Here is a 23,214-nt window from a genome sequence, read left to right as displayed (position 1 = left end):
GCACCGAGGGACACATGTGGAAGAGAGGCACAATACAGACACACACAGACAATAATCATCCCAACACCTTCCACCCAACAGCTCACTGATTACAACCCACTAAGAAGAAAGCTTGTTTCAGTTCTCCAGCCTTGAGATACCTGCATTTCCTCATTTAAGGGCATTTCCTCAACTAAGATTTTACCTACAGCTTGTTCAATCTGCTCCACCACCACACAACCAGGAATCCCCAGGGCTGAGAGGACACCAGCTAGAGTACCCTGCATCTCAACACCCCATTGGAAGGGGGAAAAATGGGATTCTTGGATCCTGGGCTATTTTTTCATGCTTATTCAGCAGTTATCCAACTTAATTCCTAAGTGAATCCTAGTGTGCTCAGATCTAAATCAACTTCAAAATATCCGTTAAACTGAAATCTTAACATTATTATTATGATTCTGAAACAGAGTTTAAAACCCCATTTCCAAAACCCTGTATATTTAGTGCAGTTGCAAGTTTAAGCAACATAAAATGCCTCTTCTTCAAACAGAACTTCTTCCTAGTGGGCATTCTTAAGAGATAATAGGCCCTTTCTCCCCTGACTCTTCCTTTCCTCCCTTTCCAAGTCTTTTCTCCCTCTTTCCCTCTCTCTAGTTCAGAGCAATTATTATTCAGCTTTTTATCTAGTAAGTCTTCTAACCAAAAGAATATCACAGACTGGTTTTACATGAAGGTAATTATAGAATCAGGTTAATAGAGGTACCAAATATCTCATATAAAAAGGAATTGTTCTTTCCAGTGTATCCCCCTGTTGAGTTAGCAATTTATGTTCCTTCCAATACACAGTCTCTGGCTTACCTCTACAAACACTGCAACACTGGTTCTCCGGAAGAACATGATCTTGTTCTGAGCAGTTCAGGGGAGGACAAGTCTCTGTTACTTTTACTAAAACTCCATTCTGAAAATAAAGAACATTTTTATAACATTACATGGATGAAAACACGTTCAATGGCAAGCATCACATATTTTTCAATCTACAACACTAGCAACCTCTAGTAACACTGGTAAACAAGAAGGCAGAAAGCTAAATTCATTCTTTCCACCACAACATCTTACTTGAAGTTATCTACTTAGATAATTCTCTGCCCAGGCTTGAAAGAAAAGGAATTAAAAGGGAGAAAAATAAAAAGCTCAAAATACTACAGTAGTTTTTCCAAATGTGTTGTCTCCGAGTACAGCTGTTTTCCTTCCAAGTATTTGAAGGAACTAAAGAACCTCACTCCAGCATTTTGTCAGTCTTCCTGCTTTAACAAGTCCAAATTTGACTCCTCTTGTTTCATATGCTACATAACTCACTGCTAAATTATTCAACTCAAACACAGCTGAGAGAAGTTCAACATTTTCATGTCAAGGATTGTTCTGTTGTATCCAATTGAAAGGATCTGGTTTTTAGAATAACCCAACACCTAATTTCCACAGTTTAGGTCCCTCAAAGGTATGGCAAAGCAGAAATCCCGTCTTGAGGTACCCAAATAGAAATTGCTGTATAAAATGGAAATCAAGGCCAACATATTTTTATTTCTGTTAGATTTAGAATAAGACTGTGCATGGGAGGTCTAGTTGCTGGTAGAGCCTTTCTGGGGAGACTGGAAACCAGAATTTCCATCTTCTTCCTAACACCATTTCTCCAGACCCAACAGCTGCTCTGCTCTTCAGTAAATTGTTTCTTAACATCTTGTCCCAAAATAGCTTTCTCTTCTCCCCAGTCTCACCTCCAGCCTTTCCCAGACCACAGTTTACTTCTCCAACATCCCTTCTGCAGCTATGCCATCACTGCAAACTGGCGAATGGAGCAGAGATTAACAACCAGGAGTTTTGCTCAGTAGGAGCTACAATAACTATCCCACAGGATTGTCCACACCAGAGTAATCTCATTTTCCAAAGGGCTGTGAAACTACACTAAGAAAGCAAGCAACCTGCTGTATTGCAAAGACACTGTTTTATTAGGAATCTAGCCCCTATTCCTCCCAAAATAGTTTTGAGGATGCCTCAGATGGAGTAACAAAAATATGGAATGAAAGTTTCTGCTTTCTTCAAAGAAACAGATTACCTTTTCTAGCTACCACGTTTGCAGAGAAAAGGTTAAAAATATGATCCAAACACATCTAGGGCTAAGAAAGCAGAGGAAAACCAATACCGAAAGAAGATAAAATATGTCATGAATGTCACCATACTCATAATCTGAGGGATTAGAGAGGTGATTTTGAACAGAGGATATTGAAAACACCCATGCATCTACCCTGATTGAAGAAACACCCCCTACATAGAGCCACCCTGCGAGCCAGAAGCAGCTTTCATATTTACAGAACACTGCATCACACCATGCCAGAGACTAGCCCGGGTGGCAGAACCAGTCCAGGTCAAACCCTTGCTGGTGATGAGCCTCCCCAGTGATGCCACACTGCTTCAGCTGTATCACTGCAGGCTCCAGAATGAGTTCTCATGGCATCAAGCCGCCCTGCACAGTTCTGAACACAGAAATACTTCCTCTACAAGGTGCAAATGTGCACAAGGTGCTTCACGGCTCACAGGACTTGCGACTGAGAATAGCAGCATACCTGGGGAATGCAAACCTGACCATTGCTACTCACTGCCACTACCACTGCTGCTCACTGCCCTGAGATTGCAATCTTAAGGCAAAGCAGTAGCAAGTAATTTTTCTCGCTGCCCAACTGTCTTTACTGGCAAGTTGCAGCAGCTGCTGTCAAGAAAAAGCATATAACAAACCCCACAGGCATCAGGTTTTCCAAAAGCAGCTCCCTACAGCATCATATCCAGCATGCATCATTGACGCAAGTGCCCACACAAGTACAGTGAAGTTAATGGAGGCATTAGGCCTCCTTCTGATCTCACTTCCATAAGTGAAAGTGAGAAACCCCTCTGGTTGCCTGTGCAACTGCAGCAGCAAAGGTGATAAAAGAACCAGACATACTGAACCATCATTTACTATCACATTATCAAACTACCAGCTGGAAAAGCTATGTCTATAACTCATTGCCTGTTCAAGCTCAGACCCACAATTGCAGAAGCAAGGGTACAGTAAGTCAACATATGGAGAAAAAGCTTTGAGTGACAACAGGTCTGGTCAGAAGGATGGCAAGAAATCATATGAAAGTCAAATCAGTGATCAGGATGAGATAAATTCAATCCAAGCTCACACCTTCTTTAGTGAATCATAAAGAGATGAATAAAAATAAAAATTAAAAAAAAAAAAAACACACAAAAAGTTCTGAATTCCCTTCATTTTAAGACAGGAAGATTTTCTTTCCCCAAGTTTCACATTTTCTGCAGAACTTGTGTCTTGGGAAAGCAAATCAAACACATTTGTATAATTAAGCTTTAAATTAAAATTAGATTAAAATGTTTCCATGTTGAGCATTCTTTGGATTCAAATCAATTTGTTCTAAGCTAGTACAGATCCAATTATAAGAATTATCATCATTACATTTCAGATTTTATCCACTGAGATAAGTATGAAGAGTTCACACTTCAGCATTATTGCTTCAGGCAGCCTTAGAAAAATTACTAACTTTTTATACACATTCACTTCTGTAGTCATAGAATCTGGACAGAAATAGATGTCAGACACATTCTTCTGAAACAAATAGGTCAAGCTCCAACTGTGACATCCAGTCCACAAAGAATGCGGTCTGGATTCAAACATTTACAACAAGGCAATTCCACTTCTTGTCGTTACACAGGTAAGTACGTTAAAAAGAATTGGCTATCAGTCTAATTAGAGGCATACAGTGTAAATCTAAACCACAAACAGCTCAGCTCAGATGATGAGCTCTGGAAAATAATAGCAAGGTTTTAGATAACGTTATTTAGGAACTCTTGTTGTTGTTTGGGGTTCCCCTCACACACACCCCCTTGTTTTAACTGCTATTGATCAGCCTTTCAGGAGAACGTTCCAGATAGTGTCCTCAGCTGTCACTCTGGGAACAACATTTTTCCTTACCTTTATAAGGAAAAACTTTTTAGTCCAGGTTCCTGAAAGCCACTGGAGCCCTGACTAGCTGGGAATGGCTGTTCATTAGTAATATCTGTGCTTATGGTAAGAGGCTGTGCCTAATTAATACATTTTTAGTCCTGATTAGTTTTCAGAAATTAAAAAAAAGAAAAAAACCTGCTCACAACCTGATAAAGAAAATCTGGGATCTATCTGGATCTATCAATACCATTAATGGTATTTTTGTTAAATGGAAAAAATATAAAAGTTAAAAGCCTCTTAAGCTTGGATCAGGGCCTGTGCAAATAATAACTTATCCATCTACAAATAAAGACTGAAATGTGAAATTTCAACTTGACTTTTTGATATTATCCCACCTACAAATACATCCTCCTTTACAGACAGAAGTGCTACTCCCTGAGACTTTTAAGTCACCTCTATGAACACAAATAAATTGACAGTTGATGTGTACCCTCTATTGGTGAGGCAGTTGGGATTGTCAGCCAAGGGGGATTTACAAGACCACATCTGACCACAGATAAGATTTGACCAGGGTGTAAGTGGAGCCCCACTGGAGAGCCACTTTGAGCTGGTCCTCCTCAGAACAGCAGGTCTGCAGTCAGGGACTCTCCCTTTGTGTCAGGACCCTGCCCAAGGAAACTCCTCAAAGTTCAGAGTCCTCCCTTCATGAGGTGAGTGATTGTGCATTTGGGACCACTGGCCATAAACTTGAAGAATTGATTCTTGAATCAGTAGTGTAGTGACAAACACATGTGACATCCCAAATCTGTAGCTGATGTTGATGGAGCTTTAATTGAGCTTAAACAATAAATTTCATTTGATCTCAATTTCTTGGTTCCATGACAGCACCCACTTAAAAACTCTGAGTCGTAATGACAAGCTTTGCCAGTGAGGTTTAATGGTTTCTTTGAACACAGCTCTGAAAATACCAGGTTGGGTTTTTTCCCTTTTCTTTTTTTGAGGCATAAGCTCATGTTTTTCATGGTGTCGCATCCATAGGTGCTGTTTCATTTTATGAAGTCTCCATTAAGATGTAACTAATACAAACAGCAATGTTGCTGCAATTAGCGTTGGCATATCAATTTCCTTTAACAAGCAAAATGCACAAGTTCTTTCACTGTTACTTTAGTACTTTCTAATATGACAGATATTTGATGGTGAGTATTCATGAATTTATTAGCATACTCACAATGAAAAATATAACACTTTCATTTAGAGCACAGGGAAGTTCCACAGATAACAGTCAGATCACTCTGGTTTCACTTTAATGTGAAAATCCTCTTCATCTTATTTTATATAGGGATATTCCCTGCCAAATAAACACTCTATGTCTTAGTATAAGTAACAGGCATCTTAGTCTCTCTTCAAGGCAATGACCTTGCCCACGTATTTGTATATACAATGTTGAGCACTCCTATACAGCTAAACACTAACAGCAGCAAAATGATTCTGCATAACAGGCTGCTTTCACATCTGCAACCAGTTATTGTCCATTTCCATTAGCAAACATGAAATTGCTACTCTGTAAACTCAGCTACAAACACAACAATAACCAGGTCACTGTAATCTTTGTCAGTGCTCTGATATTCACTAACACTCCCTGAATGCTCCTATCTAATACAGTCTCCATTTACTTGGGTTCTAAATACTGGCTGTAGTTGTCTAAGTGTTACAAACTTGCCAAGGCAGGCCCCGTTTGAGTCCCACACTTAAGTGATTTACCTCTGTTACTAGCAGGGTTACACACAGTTTAAATCCTAAGGGAAATATGGAGTAACTTGAATAATATAAGCCAGGTTGCTTCAAATTTTAGCAATTTTGTTGAAAATCAGTAACTGCTTCAAGATGCTGCTGCCTTTTTCTAGGGTTCATGAAAGTGGGGATCAAAGAGAAAACATCTTTCCAAGTCATCTTGTCCATGTTTTTATTACCATGCAAGGATCATATCGTTGCCTTGTCTCTGTACTTGTGGCTTTCACTGACTTCAAGGTCACCTTTTCAAGACAACAGATGTCACATTTGCGGAACGAAGCCTGAAGAAATGCACTAACTTATTGTCACTTCTGAACAGTACATACACATTCAAAATTAGGGAAAGTATATAGAACCAAAACTTACTCGACATTCCCTGCAGCTCTTGTTTAACACTCGTTGACCTTCTGCCAGCACTTTGCCTCCATAGATACACTTGGCTGTAATTGGAGAGAAAAAGGAGGGAGATTAAAAATAAATAAAGCTGAAAACAAATCACAACCACAGAATGGTGACAAAGTCAAAATGAGCCTGAAAGCTCATACAGTTCCAACCCCCTGCCACAGCAGCGACAGCTTTCACTAGACCAGGTTGAGACCAGGTTGCTCCAAGCCTCATCCAAGCTGGCCTTGAACACTGTCAGGCATGGGTCATCCTTGGAATTCAACAAAGCTTTTAAAGTTTCGCGAGACAAGGCATAGGCACAGTGAAAGTGGAAGTACTGAAAGCACTCAGTTATCCAAAACAGTCCCAGACTACCTAATAACTTTTTCACTTCAATTTCTTTCCTAAACACCAAGGGAAGGGAACCAAGCACTTATAGGTGCATGTGTGTCCCTTTATAGGCGATACCAAAAGGAGTCTTACTGTCACAGCCAGTTTGATTCCCAAATTTTAAACATAAAGGACTGCTAGATCAGTCTTCAGAAACCTTCAGACATAAATTTGCTTCTAAGGACTTACTTTTAGTTTCAACTTACACTCTTGAAAATACTTATTGCTTTAAGAAGAGATAAAAAAAAAACCCAAACCATGAGAGGACAAGGTTTTCAGGAGAACAGAGTTTTCATCCTCAACCCAATTTTCATCATGTATTTAAAAAACAGGCTTTTTGCTTTTGGCATCCTTATTTTCCTAAAGCTGACCTAGTTTTTATGCCTGACTTGTGATCTCACCTATAAGGAAAACTTCAGATCAGGAAGCTTTGTTTAAATTAGAAAACTCAGTAACTATTTTTGGGAGAAGATGAGTAAGAGAATTTTCCTTTTTCTTCCTGCTTATTCTCCTAATATCACTGCTTTTAACAAAAGAATGGATGCACCAGACAGCAAGTTAATGCACAACTCAGAAAAATGATAAGATTTCAAACAAAATCATAGTCTTTTGTCAAATATTAGTTGAAAGGCTACACAAGATGTCAGGGATCAAAACAGAACCGCCTCATTTTTAAAACCCTTAACATGTCAGATATTAGAGCTACTCTGTTCGTTAACCCTCAGCTAAGACGGGAACCCGCTCAAGAATCCAGCCATTCACTAATCCCTAGAGACAGCAAATTACAGCTGATGATTCTATCAGAGCTAAATAGGAAAAGCACAGAGAAATTAACACCTGCTGTGCAGCTCTTCAGAAAGCTTCAGCAATTACTACTAGCTACCCAAAAGTGACTGACTCTAGCCTCAGCACATCATTCTGTCAAGAAGCTGGCATTTACAATCAATTTCAATCAACTCCCATACATCTCTTCCCATTGACTGACATGCTGAGTTCTCGTCAGAATAACAACTCAAGTTTGTGCCAATCACTGACAAAAGGCAAGTTTGATTGTTCATCTTCCCATTACAAATCACAGGAGCACAGTTTACTCACAGGGATATATGTTGAATCTACACGTTTGTGCCTTATGACTCCTTGGTGTCAGATTTTGACTGTTGTGCAGGCATGCATGTCAGCAAAGGAGTGGCAAGAGAAGCATTCAGATTCATGAAAGAACTTCCTAGATTCTCAGCATTACAAATACAAATATTCTGAGACAAAACCCACAGGCCAGCATGGCCACTTCACCATCCCAGCACTCTGCTCATAAACACGTTTAGTAAGCAAAGCACTCATGCTAACACATAGCTGAGAGAAAGGCCATTACACGAGTAAACAAGGGCAAGTGCAAGATCACAGCTAAAGGACATTTGTGTATGGGACTAATGAATTCCGTGACTGAAAAAGGGTGACAGAATGCTAAAAAAAAGTGTTACTATTTTTCTAATAGATCTTAAAATAATTCAACATCTCGGTCTTAATGAACTATTAAAACATTCATGCATGAAGTTTATTACTTTCCAAGAACCGGGGGGGGTGGGATATACATATATGTGTTTATATACAAACACATTATTTGTGCTTATGGTAAGACTGGCATCAGTATTCAGCTGAAATTTCCATAGATAAATTGTCTTTGCCCCATGTACTACTGTTAAGGCAACAAATACCGAATATTACTTCCAGAACGTTACTTACAGGTTTCATTTCCAGGAGAGGGGACTGAAAGCTGCCAATAACACTGATCTTAAAATCTACTTTTCTTTTTTTTTTTTCTTCTCATGAATTTATTCTGAAGTTCAACACAGCAAACTAACACTCCACGCAATGATACTAACCCACGGTCTGAAGTTATTATGTTTATTTTAGACAACAACCTTCCAACCCGAAATAAAAGACAGGCACAAAGATAACAGCTCAGTTTCCTACTCATCGCTACAGCAAGTTCAGACCATAGGCTTGATGCTCCGCAACATCAGCAAGAGATACAAGCTGAAGCCAGTAAAAGGCTTTGCAGCCCCAAGCAAACAGATTGATAACTTTACACTGACAATAGATAAAACGACAAGCTCAAAAATTCGCTTCTTCATTTCACAGCAATTATTTATTTCCTTCTTAAATCAGGTTTTCCACTGTGACTCGTGGTACCTGAATTACCAAGACCTGTGAAAGTCATAAAATGTGCCTGCTTTCAGGACAAGCTTCACTGCTTAAATAGAAACTCAAAGGTCTGTGTGATGTACTTACCCTTGCACACTTTGCAGCACTGGCTTTCCACATGCACTGGGAGAGCATCAGGAGGACAATCCAGAGGGGGACAGGACATCCTGCGGCACTCCACAGTTCCACTCTAAGGAAAGGGGTTTAAGACAAAATTCAAATACAACAGTTGCAATTAGCAAGCATTTTATACAAAACATAACAGACCAAAAACTATGAAATGAAAACAGCCTTTGTGGAATAGAGTCAGCCTTCAGTAACAAATGTCAATCTGTCCAGCTACACAGTTGGAAAAAAACCATCTGAAGGTGAACCACCCCATTATTATTGGTTTTACCCCACTTGCCCTGAGGAGCAAAGCACTTTAAGTGGAAAACATAAGCCCATCTTGACAAGAACATAAGCACCACTTTCTGCAGGCAGTGCCAATCATCTCGGAGATTCTTAACAACCAGTTTTTCTATTTTCCTGAGCAAACAAAGACTCTCTTCAGATATTTATCAAATCGTTTTAATGAGACAAGATTTACATGCTAATTCTCTTCTGTTCCTCGGGTTTTCAGTGATCAACACCAAAAACAGAATCTGCAAATTGTTACCATGCAAGGTGCAACTAAGCAGCTATGAATACTATTAAGATAATGCTTCCTTTCTGAAAAAACTACTGCAGTGACAACAATTCCAAACCAAACACAGACAAGGCCAGGCTTTCACCCCGAAACCAAAAAAGTCCTCACAGATATAACAAGAGCAAATATGAAAGCACTGTCAAGGGAAAGCAGATTTTATTTCTGAAGCTGCCACATGGGCGGTGTCAGGTATTTATTGATTTATGTCACCATTTCCCTCCCTATTGTTCACACTGCCTCTGGATGCATACTAAAACCAGAATAATTCTCATTTACCATTATGTATTCAAAGACCATTTCCATGTTTTAATTAGGTCCTACTCCTTCAATTCATTAGGAATTCTTACTTTGCATGTGCAATTCCTGCAGTGATCATCTTCAACCCATGAGTCTTTGTCTCTATAGATCAATCCATTTACTTGACAAGTCTTCTCACAATGACAGTCTTCCAATTGACTCAGTCTTGTTTCTGCATAATTTAACTATAAATGAAAGAAACTTGATGAGACTTCTGCAATCCAGGCACATGATTTAGAAAAGCAAATATGAGAAAGCAGTTTACTTATTTTTAGCCAAACCACATCTGAAGGCAGTCTTCTAAACACTGAAGCAGGATGCCATCAGGTATCAACTAACCCCACTCCTTGGATTTGAATGGAGTTATCCATGCTGACACCCCTTTATGACTCATGCAGCTGTCTTTTCTGCTGTAACAAACCACACTAAGACGCCCTCAGGAATGCCCAAGCACCACCAAAAGTACATAAACTACAATTGTGGGTTGGTTTTGTTTGTTGTTTGTTGTTTTTATTTTAATCTGAATTGCTTATCAAACTGATCACTTATCAGAAAGCACAAAGACTGGCAGAAGGACTTGTCCTAATCACCCAACCTCATCACTGTTAAGCAGCAGCCAGACTACTTACTTTCTGACTTTTAGAAAGGTCTTAACCATGTAATAGCCAGAGAGTTTTCAAGGGGAAAGCAAATGTAGTACAAAATATTCCCAGAGTGCGATGAATGGAGAGGCCATGCTCCTGGAGTAAACCCTGGGCTGGTGAGTAGCTCTTGCCATGCCTTGCTGTTCCCGTCACCTCCTCAATGCCAGCTATTAAAATGTGTATGAAGAAGCTCAAACTGATGCACCTCATCATGGCAGCCTTCCAATACCTGAAGGGGCCAGCAAGAAATCTGGAGAGGGATGTTTTACAAGGGCATATAAAGGACAAAGAGTAATAGCTTTAAACTGAAGAGGGGGGATTTAGATTAGACATTGGGAAGAAGTCATTTCCTGCGAGGGTGGTGAGGCACTGGCACAGGTTGCCCAGAGAAGCTGTGGCTGCCCCATCCCTGGCAGTGCTCAAGGACAGGTTGGACGGGGCTTGGAGCAACCTGGTCTAGTGGAAGGTGTCCCTGCCTGTGGCAGGGGGTTGGAACTGGATGAGCTTTAAGGTGCTTTCCAACCCAAACCAGTCTGGGATTGATGAACTTTTACAAGTGTTAACAACTGCACACTAGCAATTTCTTTGTTTACTGATGAGATACTATGCAATACTGAGAAGGGACAATGCTCATTCCTGTCTGAGCATAAAAGAACAAGGCTTTCTGAACCACCCTCTCCTAAGCCCTATCCCAGCCCCAGACCTCCCGTTCATAAAGATACCACCTCACCATCCTCCAAAGAGGAACACCCCTGTCTATGCACACCTTGTTCCCAGTGCCATCATCTCTTATCCCTCAAAGAAAGGGATAAGAAAACACAGAATAACTGCAAAATTACTTTCCTACTTACTAATGCTAAAAATAATAAATACATAAATACAGACTTCATACTTTACAGTAATTATGTGCCTTCTACATGCCCCAGAACTGCCACTGCTCTAAAAATTACCCTGGTGACAGCAGGATAAGAGTTTCTCAAGGTCTTGATTTTTTACCTTCACATTTTTGTTATGTTTATAAGTCATTAAATAGCAAGGCTACCTAAGTCTGGCAGAAGACAAGATGAACGCATACTCTATCCTGCTGTAAGTATGATGCTATTATCCTACATTATAGGTTGATACATTTAAATAGCATCAAATTTTATTAAACAAGGAACGTACAGTGCTTTTTTTTACATAACGCCATATACCTGAATTTCATGAATTTCCGTCCTCTAAAAACCCATCCACTTTAAATGAAAGTATTCTAACAAGTCCTTTTTCATTTCTGCTAGTCAAACACCGACTTATTTAGGGGAAAGAAAAAGAAAATATATTTATTTGCAGTCCTTATGAGAGAAAGCCCTGAATAAAAGCTCTTTATTTCTTAAGTTATTACTCTGGGATAACAGGGGATTGATCCTCAGTAAACCCAGACTCAGTATCATCCAGTTACTTCAAAACTGCTTTTTGCATTTTAGAGGCAAAACTATCCTCTTACTGGGCTTCTTTTTTCCAGTAGGAACCCTTCTCAGGTCACTGCATTTGCAGAATTTAAAAAACACTCAGTTTTGCTAGAGATGTTTGATTTGTCTTACACTATTTACGCATCTTGTACTTTATTTTCTTAAATGAACATTCCAGTATAAGTGTACAAATTTTAGAAAGGACTCTAGAATTTCAGATTTGAAAGTGACACTTGTCCTAGAAATTATTCCCTAGAAATAGAAGAAAACCCTAACAAAATCAGTATTTTCAATTGTTTTACTTTTTTTGTCATTTACATTATCTTGATAAGTTTTACATACTTGAAAACCATTTACCTCCTCATCTAAGAAATATCTTTAAACATAGCATATCCATCAAACAGATCAGGAGAAGGCATGCACCAAGAAACCCTCTGACACACAGAGATTAATGCATGTGTCACAGCACACAGAACCTGTTCAGAAACATTTAACTGTTACCTGCTCTATTCAAGCGACCAGAAATATTCTCTTTGCTTCTAGACTTCAAGCCTTACTTGAAAAGCTTCTATTGAGCTCAATAAAACAATGAATTCTTTTAAACTAGCTGAAATATCCTTCCAAATATTGCCCAGTACTCCTTGCTTTCCCATATATCACTCCCATATGATACACCTACATCTATATTAGTACCATTTGGGGTTAGAACTGACAAAGCAGACACAAACCTTCACAATTCCTTCACATCTCTCCATTTTTCATTTGCATTTGTCTAACAACTCAATTTCCTGCTACATGCACTTTCCCTGGACAACACTAATTCTGAAACAACCACAATGGAAGAGTAGTGGACTGCTATAAGTGTAAAGGAACTCACAATGAAGGATGGTCCCAACACCATTTCATGGAAGCACAGTCTTTGTAGTACAAAATACTGTGTTATTTGCTTTTCCCCTGTAAAGTACTAGCAAGCAAAAATATAATCAGCAGCAAGGAAAGCAAATTACTCAGTACAGGGCATAATTGGAACTTGCTCATGCCACCAACAGGGCTCGAAATAATTGCCTCTCTTTCACAGTACCAGCAGCAAACTTAACTAAAAGCTTCATGTCTCGCATTCGGAGTCAGCCTGTCCAGAGCCTATCAGGGAGTAAGTGTGTTGTCAGGATAATGTGCAGACTCTCTACAAACAAAGTTCTCGCTTTCTTATTAGGAAGGGAAAGAACACTTAAAGGCAGCACAGTAAAGCATAATGCTTTTACTCTAGTAGCACTGTTATGAAATCCTGGTTTTGAAATCCCTGTTTGGTACCTACACTGGGATCTACAGGCTTTTTGTAGCTGCACTTAAATCCATAAGTAATTAATGCATAAGTGCTGCATAAGACAATTCACTGTCCTTTACCAGATGGCTCACCAACATTAACCTGAAGAATTGTTCACAGACTGCCCTTTAACACACATCAGGGGTACAGTCACCTCTAAAAAACAGCTTCCTACCCCAAAACTCCACCACAGCCTTAACTGAAGGTCCCTGAGGGCCCTGGCTAGCACAGAGGTTGACTGTGTGTTGCAGGAGCGGAGCCTAAGGAAAATCTCCAAAATAAAAAGAAAAAAAAAAAAAAACCCAAAAATAAAACCACACACCAAACAGTTCAGCCTATTCACAATCCAAAAACAAAATAAAGAACAAATTAATTACAAATAATATAAACCACCAGCAAGCACAAACCACCACCTGGAGCTGGGTTAACTTCAACACTGGTAAAAAACAATGACCAAAGGTGATGCCAAGGTCACAGAGCCAACAGCTTCACAGGCATTTCCATTTTGGGCTCCCACTGCAATTCCAAGGAAGGAGACTACGCCAGTCCTGAAGACTGCATAGGGCTTCCCACAAGCAAATACACACCCTCTGACAGCATCACATGGTGAGGGAATTGTATAGGGATTTCACTCCTTTGCTTCTACATTTATCCCTCAGCGTGAAAAGGAAAATCATGCTAAGGCTTCTTACAAACGAATCAGACTCTGGGTATTTTGTCACTATCCTACACATAAGACAGACAATAGAAAATGTATAAGGCTTAACTGACATCCCTGAAGCTATATCCATAAATCCATTGCAGATACGGCTACTGACAGAGGGAGGGGAAAAAAAGGCTCTACCATGAAAATGCAGAATAACTGCAAAAAGAATAAATCCTTTCATGTTGGTCTTGGCACAGAATGAAATGGGCAATCAACAAAGAAGCTCAGGTACCTACTTTTGCAGTCATTTTTGCCAGGAGTTCTTGCAAATCCATGATTCCTTGCACCAGACTTAAGAAATCGCTGCAGGTCGGGCATGCTCAATAAAGTAAGAGTAAAAGGAAATGGAAAGGAAGAGAAGGAAAAAACACAATAACCCATAAATAACCAACAGTAAATTGAACTTATTTGAACATAAAATGCAATCTGTTTACACAGAATATTTGCCTTCTGGAAGCCAGCACATGCAAAAATGACAAGCCTGAAACTATTCTTTTTAAAACGAAGAAGGAATTTGTATGAAAAATCTGAAATAGAGAGAATAAAGAAATTGCTACTTACTGCGATTCAGATTGGGACACTGTGTTATATAGCCATTAGGCATAAAGACGACTTTCACATCTTGAATAACACCCTTTGTAAAAGAAGAGAAAACTGGTAATACAGATTACAAGCATTCACCACCTAGATCTGTACAAGCTATTGCACAAGTCATTTCTTAAATTGAAACAAAAAACCTGATCAACTCTTTCTTCTCATGTGGAAAATAACTGAAGATGGATAAAATATAACAACTCCTCCCATTTTCCTGTGTGCTTGGATATTAATTTTCATAAAACACAGAAGTAATACTGCTTTGTCTTTTGCAATCACCAAATATAAGCTGCTTAAATGTCTTAAAATGGGGTGAGACTGATGAAAAAGCAGGGAAATAATACGCATTATTCAAGCCTATGACACACTTCTCAAAAAGACAAGAGGAAAACACAGCAATACTCCTCAGTCATTTACGGAAATAAGACTGTGAAAACAAATATTGTGAAAAGATAAGGATATGGTGCAAGGGGTAGGTAAGAGTGCACACTTGAGATGTTTTGTTTAGTTTAGCCTACTAGCTTTGTAGCTCAACAGGCAGCTCATGTAACCGTGCCATCAGTTAGAATTAAATCCTTCCTCTAAGCCAGGCAGATGGAAAGATGCCCTATGCAGGGCTAGCAGAAATCAGGCCTCCAAGGTCAAAGCCAGCTACTGCAGGTTGTATGAGGCCTGAAACTGAACCAGGCAGGAGAGGAGGGAGGAATCAAGAGAATCAACCAGGTTGGAAAAGTCCAACCATTCCCCCAGCACTGCCAAGGCCACTAGTAAACCACATCACTAAGGGCCTCGTCTACATGATTTGTGAACACTTCCAGGGACGATGACTCCAACACTGCCCTGGGCAGCCTGTTCCAATGCCTGACCATCCTCTATGTGAAAGAATTGCTCCTAATATCCTGTTTAAAGCTCCCCTGGTGCAGCTTGAGGCCATTTCCTCTTGTCCTACTTGTTACTTGGGAAAAGAGATCAACCTCACTATAATCTCCTTTCAGGTAGTTGTACAGGTTACCCCTGAGCCTTCTCTTCTCCAGACTAAACCCCCCCAGTTCCCTCAGCCATCCCTCATCACACATGTGCTCCAGCCCCTTCATCAGCTCTGTTGCCCTTTTCTGGACCTGCTCCAGCACCTCAATGTCTCCCCTGTAGTGCGGGCCCCAGAACTGAACTCAGGATTCAAGGTGCAGCCTCATCAGTGACCAGTACAGGGGGACAATCACTGCCCTGGTCCCACTGGCCACACTATTGTTGCTGCAGGCCAGGATGCTGTTCGCTTCTTGGCTGCCTGGGCACAAGGTGAATCACGTTCGACTCCATCAATCAGCACCACCAGGTCCTTTTCATTGAGCAGCTTTCAAGGAAGGACCAGAAAGCTCAGTACAGCTGCATCCTCTTTTGTCCCTGACTTGCAAGGATATTCCTGATGAAAGCAGCAGACACGAAGGGTTGCCCAGTGTCCCTACATACCTGGGTCCTGAAGAACCCTTGTCCTTCAAAATAGCCTTGAAAACACTAAGGCTTGTGTTTGCTCTGTTAAGTTCAGTACAAAGCTCTTGCTCCATCTCTGACTGTGCAACAGACTTAATCCACGTGATCCAGTAGCTTTAATAATGTCATGGTCACTAAGGGAGAGGAGCAAGGGAAACCAAGGGACTTCCAGTGCTGCTACTTGCACTCGCCCTGACTATTAAATCAGATGCTGTGACACAGCTCTATCTCTTCCCAGACACAGAAGAATTTAATTAATTTGAAAGGAAATTCATCATCGTGGCAGTTATTAAATTAGTGCTTTGTAAGAGTATCTTCTAGTTTTCAGTTAAATTGCAATAGAGTGAATTTTGCACACTGAGGACATAGTCATTTGCTCAAAACTCCATCCGTAAATAAAATACAGGTTCATACAGCCCTTGAAGCCTGGCAAGTACAGTAACATTCAACGCTGGCATGGCTCACTTGCTAAAGGAGCAGAAGGTAATCAGTAAGCACTCTTTCCTGCTTACTGTTTCATGATGAAGTACTATCTGAAAATATTAACAGACATAACCAGATCACATTGTCTTTCTTGCACAAGTATGTACATTTATTAACCTTTTCATCTACAACAATAACGAAACCGTCATAATAATGAGAACTAATCCTGTCAGTGGCAATAGGACATCCTGAAAGCCATTTCTCATCCTTTCTGCCAGCAGCCATCACCTAGAAATTTGAAGGTGAGACATACAAATATAGTTCCATGGTGAAGCCTCTCGAGTGAAAAGCTCAACCAAGAGTAAATGAGATGACAAAGTTCAGCAGACCACATCACTCAGCTACAAGACATCATCCAGAAATAAATGTTGTCCTCAGCCTGATTTTTAACAGTGCCTGTTGAACCTCAAATATGTTTGCTGTCTTTGAGCCTCACCACTCAACTGTCTTTTAGACAGATTTGCATTTAAATACCACCTGAAGAGGAAACACAACTATTTTTTGTGCCTTAATTTCTGGCTACATGAAAGCATGTTACCATGGAAAAATACATGAACTTCAATTCACAATACAGATGCCTTCTAAGTCTATAAACCCTCTGAAACAGAATTAATACAATCAAATATAGAAGCAAACCTTCAAAGAGCACTAATTCTGCTGATGCATTTTTCTAATAGCAAGACTTCATTATAAGCAAACACTTATTACAGTCATAATTATCGTAACACATATGAACAAACTTGAACTGTTCTTCCTTCAGCATTAAGTCTGGGTTGCTGAGAGCTGTCTACGATCACAGCCAGGAGAATTAGGCATACAAATTTCCCCAGGGGAAGCCTAGGGCCCTGGTTCACTTTGGCACAGGGTGGAGTTCTTCAGTCCACATTCTGTGAAGGATTCAAATCCATCAGGATTTGGCCTTGACAGGGAGATGTCAGTGGTCAAAATCTTCCCATTTTTTCTCTTCCTGAGGAGACATCACCTTTATGTTATCATTAAAATATTTGGCCAATTACAATCAAAGCTGCAGCTCAGCATCAGGACTCACTAGCTTGAAGAGCCTTCATCTGCGCAGGCAGATTACCAGCTACAAGATTAAATTCAGGCCTGTAGCACTAAATATCAAGCCCATCCCATGAGGATGTAATGCAAAATCCCTGCTTATTGCACTTCTCATGTCTCTATTACAGACTCCTCCCACATCCTGTGGAAACGCTCATATATTTCACGAGCCATCCACTTCTGCATTTTCATTTCCTCCACTGGCTTTCATGCTCTTTAAAACCTACTTCTCCCACAGGCATAACGCTGCCATCCCACTGTGCAAGCTGCATCAGCCAGGGCTGGTGAAAGGCTCTGTGTGGTGGCACCAGCAGATGTGCCCCAAACCCTGTCCCTAGGCAGTGCTACACCATCACCACCACATCAGCACTGTGCCCTCTGCATAGAGCAGCCTCGACAGCTGCCTCTGGCACTGCACATACCTCACCTCAGTCTGTACAACCCTGAAAGCAAAATGACTACAGGGGCCCAAGTACACATATGATGCTGTGCAGTCAGAATACAAACATACTTCTCCAGCACCTACTCTACAATCCCCAGCCACAGCAGCAGGATCAACAGAGCCAGCTCTAGCAGGTATGAAAATTGCTGTCTTTGGGCATGAATCACCTGGTCAGCAAGGCATGAATAAGCTCATTGCTACAGCAGCTCTTAAGGGGGGAAGGCTCTCCCCAGGGATAACATGAATTCTGCAGATAATTCTCATCTGACGGCAGTCAGATCCATCTCAGATTGATGGTTCCCTGGATGTCTCCTATCACTCTATTCCTCAATTTCACGTACTTTGGTTTCCTGATCTGATTATAATGGTATTCTCTAGCCCTAAACCAAATCTTGGGTTTAGGCCACACAAAGAAGTTAGTGCGTATTTTTCAAAGGAATTAATTAAGGAGATTCCTTTCTGAGCAAACAGACTGAAGCCTGCTCTGCGTTTGCTCCCACCGCAGCTAAAACCATTCCATCTTGTCCAAACTCCTTAGTCACAGCAGGTAAGTTACAACTAGAAAGAGATGCTAGTTGTAAGGGGCAAGACTTCAATCAATTCCCTTGGTTACAGCATGAAGCACTTCATCCCCAGCAAGGCCACAGGCAGAGCTGGGCTGCTTGTGGAATAATCACTGCAAGGAAGGATGCGGAACAAAAGCATAAATAAGGAAAATGACGGCAAGTGGCCATAGTGATTTATGAATATCACATCCACTCCTTCCTCTGCTGATATACTGAGGAATTATGATTTAAAACAGGTGTGACACTATGGCCCAAAATGTGCTTTAAATACATTCATTTATGGAGAGATGCAACAATTAATTAACTAAAGTAAGAAAATCTTTGCAACAGCAAAGATAACCCTCAAGAGCAGTACCCAGTGCTTTTTGTTACATACATTGTCATGGCTCCAACACACAGGCAAAAATGCTAATTCTTCTTTAACACCCTTATTTCCCTGCAGATCTCTGTTTACATTAAGGAAAACAGATCTAATTTTTTATATGCTAAACCAGTGAAACAAATTGCCCTGAGAAAGAAAGGGGGGTCCTGCTGAGCATGTAAATATGTGGCAAGACATATGAACTCTTGACAAACTGGCAAAATCCCCAGTTTTTGCATCGAGTAACATAAAAAAAAAAAAAAACAACAAAAACAACAGAATATTAAGATTTCTGAAACTCTTAAGCAGGACTAAAAAAACTACAACCAGTTATATTTCTACCCTGAAAAAGCTGAAGTCAGTAGAATATTCAAGCATGCAGAAAGCAAAGTAAGGCATTTGTTGGCTTTCATTATGATCAATAAAAATTGTCAGCTCATTAGCATATCATTAGCTACCCTGCTGCTTCCAAAGTGTTAACACATATAAATATTAATTTACAAACATAGACTATCCCAGAGTTGTGAGGCTCTGACTGCAGAAAGTAAGAATTTAAGATGGGCAAACCCAGTAGAACTTCTTTTTTTCCCCTCTGGAGCCATAAACAGATGTTTGCCATCTGTGGGATTATGGGGAGCAGCTGAGGTAAAAAAACAACAGCTGTAGAGTAAAATAATACTATGGATTTCACTGACAGTGACAGCTCAGTTGCTGGAGGATGGAACGGGCTCCAGGTTCAGAGCAACTCTCAGACCCTCAAAAAGGCTAAAGATTACCTTCGACCTCGGTTTCACCATTAAAACTATTACTTGCTGTGTTATAAACAACTTCAGCATAAAATAACTCTCCCTACTGTTGAAATCTGGGGGCTTCAAGGAGAGCTCCTCAGACAAACAGCAACTTGGAAAATTGCCTCATGAACTGACAGCTCCAAAGGAGAACAGAGTGGATGGTAAATCACCCTGCCAACAAATCCATGCCAGTACCAAGGCCGGGCAGATCGGCCATCGCTGCACTACAGACTCTCTCACTGAGCATTGCTGGCACTGTGGCTTGGTACCCAAAATGGGAAGAAACATCAGAAACTTTTCTATAGCTTGGTCACAAATTAAAAGAATTAATTTTCAGGTGAAGGGGGTGTGTTATGTTGGTGGATTTTGTTGGTTCATTGGTTCAGCAATTCAGCCTCCACCAGAAAAGCATAGAGTGAATGAAAGAAAATATACAAGACAGAGCTTTTCAAGATGGAGTTAATTTCTTTGTCCTTTGCATTCTGGAAATATATTGCCATTACCTGAATCCTCTTTTTCATCTGAAAAGTTCTTCATGCTCATACTGGCCTACTCGATAATGATTTGGGGAGCCTTCTAGATGGAAAAAGATAGGCTCTTTGGCTAGAAGGTAGAAGCAGCTCAAGTCCCACCAGCCAGCTAGCCTGCCAGCCAAGGCTGCCTGGAAGCAAGGGAAGTTCCCAAGGACAAAGAAGCTCATGAACAAAACTCAGTAACCCTCTATTCACTCTCCATCAAGAAACACAATGACACACTTAGTCCAGAAAAACAAAAACAAAGAAAGGAATGTACTCCAGGAACAAAAAAATCTACTGCTTTGCAGCAAGGCAAATGCACTCAATACAATAGCTGGCATCCACCAAAGCTAGAAGGCTTGCAGACCAGAAGACCTTTGTTCTAGAAGTCAATGCTGATAGGAGCAAACAAGCAAAGAGTCATCTGAGGCAAACAGCAGAAGGGTGAGGGTATTCTGCATGTGAAACCAAGAAGAAAATGGCCTCCAAAATTGATTAAATCCACCACTCTCTCGGCAGCAGAGCACAGCAAAGCTGTTGTTTCCTGAAGGTTTAAAGACGAAAGCCAAGAATAGACACTGGCTCTGCCTGGGCAGTCTTGTTCCATCCCAAGGAGTGGCAAGACAGAGCACAACAGGGAGGTGAAACCTTCAGAACGGAAACCAAACAAAACCCCTAAGTACTGGGCACTGCATCAGTGACTATGATACTCTCTCCCTTCTCTTCAAGTGTTGGACCTGTCTCAAATCCCAAGTCCACAGTTTCTACTAAAATTCATACAAATCATATTTCAGGAGCCTAAGACAACTAAACAGAAACATCCTGTGGACTGTTAATTCCTTCTTCGTGCGCCATTTTCTGTTTGCTTACCTTAAAGAATCCATGCTTCCTGTTTCTCTGTCCAAGCCATATACTGCTTTCTGGTGCTAGATTTGTTTCTGGGGGATCAATGATACGTTCATAAATCCTGTAGAGGAAACACACTGCCATTACTCAAATCCTCTTTTTCCTCTGAAGAGTTCCTAGTCACAATCAGTTAACAGTAAAAGATGGAAAGTAGTACCAAAACAGAAAAAAAATATTTTTTTTAAAACACAGTATTTATCACCGACAGTTATGAAGCCATATTGCAACTTAAAAAGCAAAAAGGAAAAAAACCAATAAACCTATCCATTCTACAAAAAGGGTGTAGTCACCTTTCTAAGATCCAACCAGAGAAACAACCCTTTGGGATTTTCAGACTGTTTAGGATTTGGAATAAACTTCACAAGGAACCTTTATTCCACCTCTCCTCCCCCGCCCTTTTTCTCTCTACATTTGTACCCAGACCTTTTGTTTTATGCACCTCTCCTGTTTGCTGCTATTACTACATTCACTACATTGCTCTAGTGTATTGCCACTACAGCACATCCAGTTTGCCATGTCACCAGCACAGGTCTGCTACAGAATGAGACCTCTACAGTCAAGAGCCACAGAGATGCTGCAAGGGCTGGAGCAGCTCTGCTCTGGAGACAGGCTGAGAGAGCTGGGCTGGTTCAGCCTGGAGAAGAGAAGGTTCCAGGGAGACCTTAGAGCAGCCCCCAGTGCCTCAAGGGGCTACAAGAAACTTGGAGAGGGGCTTTTCATGAGGGCCTGTAGGGACAGGACAAGGGGGAATGGCTTTAACCTGACAGAGGTCAAACTGAGATGAGCTCTTAGGCAGAAGTTCTTCCCTGTGAGGGTGCTGAGGCACTGGCACAGGTTGCCCAGAGAAGCTGTGGCTGCCCCATCCCTGGCAGTGTTCAAGGCCAGGTTGGACAGGGCTTGGAGCAACCTGGTCTAGTGAATGTGTCCCTGCCCACAACAGGGGGTTCCAAACCATTCTGTGATTCTATATGTTTGGTAATTAGCAATACAAGGGCATTTTCCTGGTTATTCCTCAAGGAACTGGCAATAACAGCAATAAGAAATAACAGTGACAAGTAACATGAGGTCCGTAAGCAAACTTTGTGTACTGCATAAACTTGCAGATAAATGCAGTAATCTACACACCAAGTTTCTAAAATTAATTACCAAAAGACTGCTGTAACAGCATTTTTAAATTCACAAATACAAGTACCTGGAGTTTTTAAAAAGTTTGCTTGGATTTTTTTATTTGTTTATTTTTTTAGGAAAGCTGTAATATAGTTTCGATAATACCTTTTTCAGGAACTCAGACCACTACAACAGCGGTATAATCATATTAGAATACCGAAACTTCCAGACTGAAGTTACTTCCCCTGAACTCTCATTTTGCCATGTAACACCAATGGGAACCATGAACTTACTTCTTCATAACAGAAGCAGCATGCTTAGTAGGGATTACTGAAATACATTTCCACTGCTATCCAGCTCACAAGGAGTATGCATTGCTGTGCAGTCACACCAGCAGGACAGCCAATGGGAAAGACTAGGAATGTGTCAAGATCTGCAGCTTAGAGGGCTGAAATTATCTGTATGTTTAAAAGGGGTGAAATTATTTTACTTCTTTCTTTAAAGCTATGGCTTTAAAACAAACGGAAAATGAACACCACAGTAAAATACAAGTCAACCAACACAACCTATTGCATATTTTCCCTTTTACACTCCAAGTGTTTCTAGCCCAAGCTCACCAAGTGTAATCACTGAATTCCATGTTCTAAATTGCCACATATATTGGGTCTGCACGGCAAGGTTTTGGTAAGGGGGAAACTACAGGGTCTGGGGAAGGTGTTTTAAGGTTTGGGTTTATTTCTCATTAGCCTACTCTGATTTGATTGGTAATAAATTAAACTCAAATTGAGTCTCTTTCGCCTATGGCAGTAACTGGTGAGTGATCTCTTCCTGTCCTTATCTCAACCCATGAGATTTTCATTCCATTTTCTCTCCCCTGTCCGGTTGAGGAGGAGGAGAGATAGTGGTGGTGTCCAGCCACGGTCAAATATACCACACCATGTTATTCTACAATTCATACATTTGCAAAGGCCTAGAAAAACTTCCAGTGTTCAAGAACGTCAAGAAAGCTCTATAAAAGTGTTTATGTCAAAGGACAAAGTGTCAGATATTCC

General features: G+C 40.6%; 1 protein-coding gene across 3 annotated transcripts in view; it reads right to left on the bottom strand.

Annotated features, from left to right (window-relative positions):
- Nucleotides 1-23,214, bottom strand: part of NELL1 (neural EGFL like 1) — a 296,603-nt gene that overhangs the window by 212,406 nt on the left and 60,983 nt on the right. For all 3 annotated transcript variants that reach the window (XM_061355044.1, XM_061355045.1, XM_061355043.1), the window contains exons 5-11: nucleotides 21,020-21,116; nucleotides 14,409-14,481; nucleotides 14,084-14,166; nucleotides 9,776-9,910; nucleotides 8,828-8,930; nucleotides 6,131-6,204; nucleotides 838-937 (exon numbers count right to left, since the gene is read on the bottom strand). In XM_061355044.1, the coding sequence (XP_061211028.1) occupies nucleotides 838-937; nucleotides 6,131-6,204; nucleotides 8,828-8,930; nucleotides 9,776-9,910; nucleotides 14,084-14,166; nucleotides 14,409-14,481; nucleotides 21,020-21,116 (665 nt within the window). The remainder of the gene's footprint in view (nucleotides 1-837; nucleotides 938-6,130; nucleotides 6,205-8,827; nucleotides 8,931-9,775; nucleotides 9,911-14,083; nucleotides 14,167-14,408; nucleotides 14,482-21,019; nucleotides 21,117-23,214) is intronic.

Source organism: Neopsephotus bourkii, unplaced genomic scaffold (genome assembly GCF_033783945.1).
Source record: "Neopsephotus bourkii isolate Nb327-2 ecotype Australia unplaced genomic scaffold, CSIRO-AGI_Nbou_v1 NB_768, whole genome shotgun sequence".
In the NCBI taxonomy this organism is placed as follows: domain Eukaryota; kingdom Metazoa; phylum Chordata; class Aves; order Psittaciformes; family Psittacidae; genus Neopsephotus; species Neopsephotus bourkii.
This window is presented reverse-complemented; position numbering and strand designations above follow the sequence as displayed.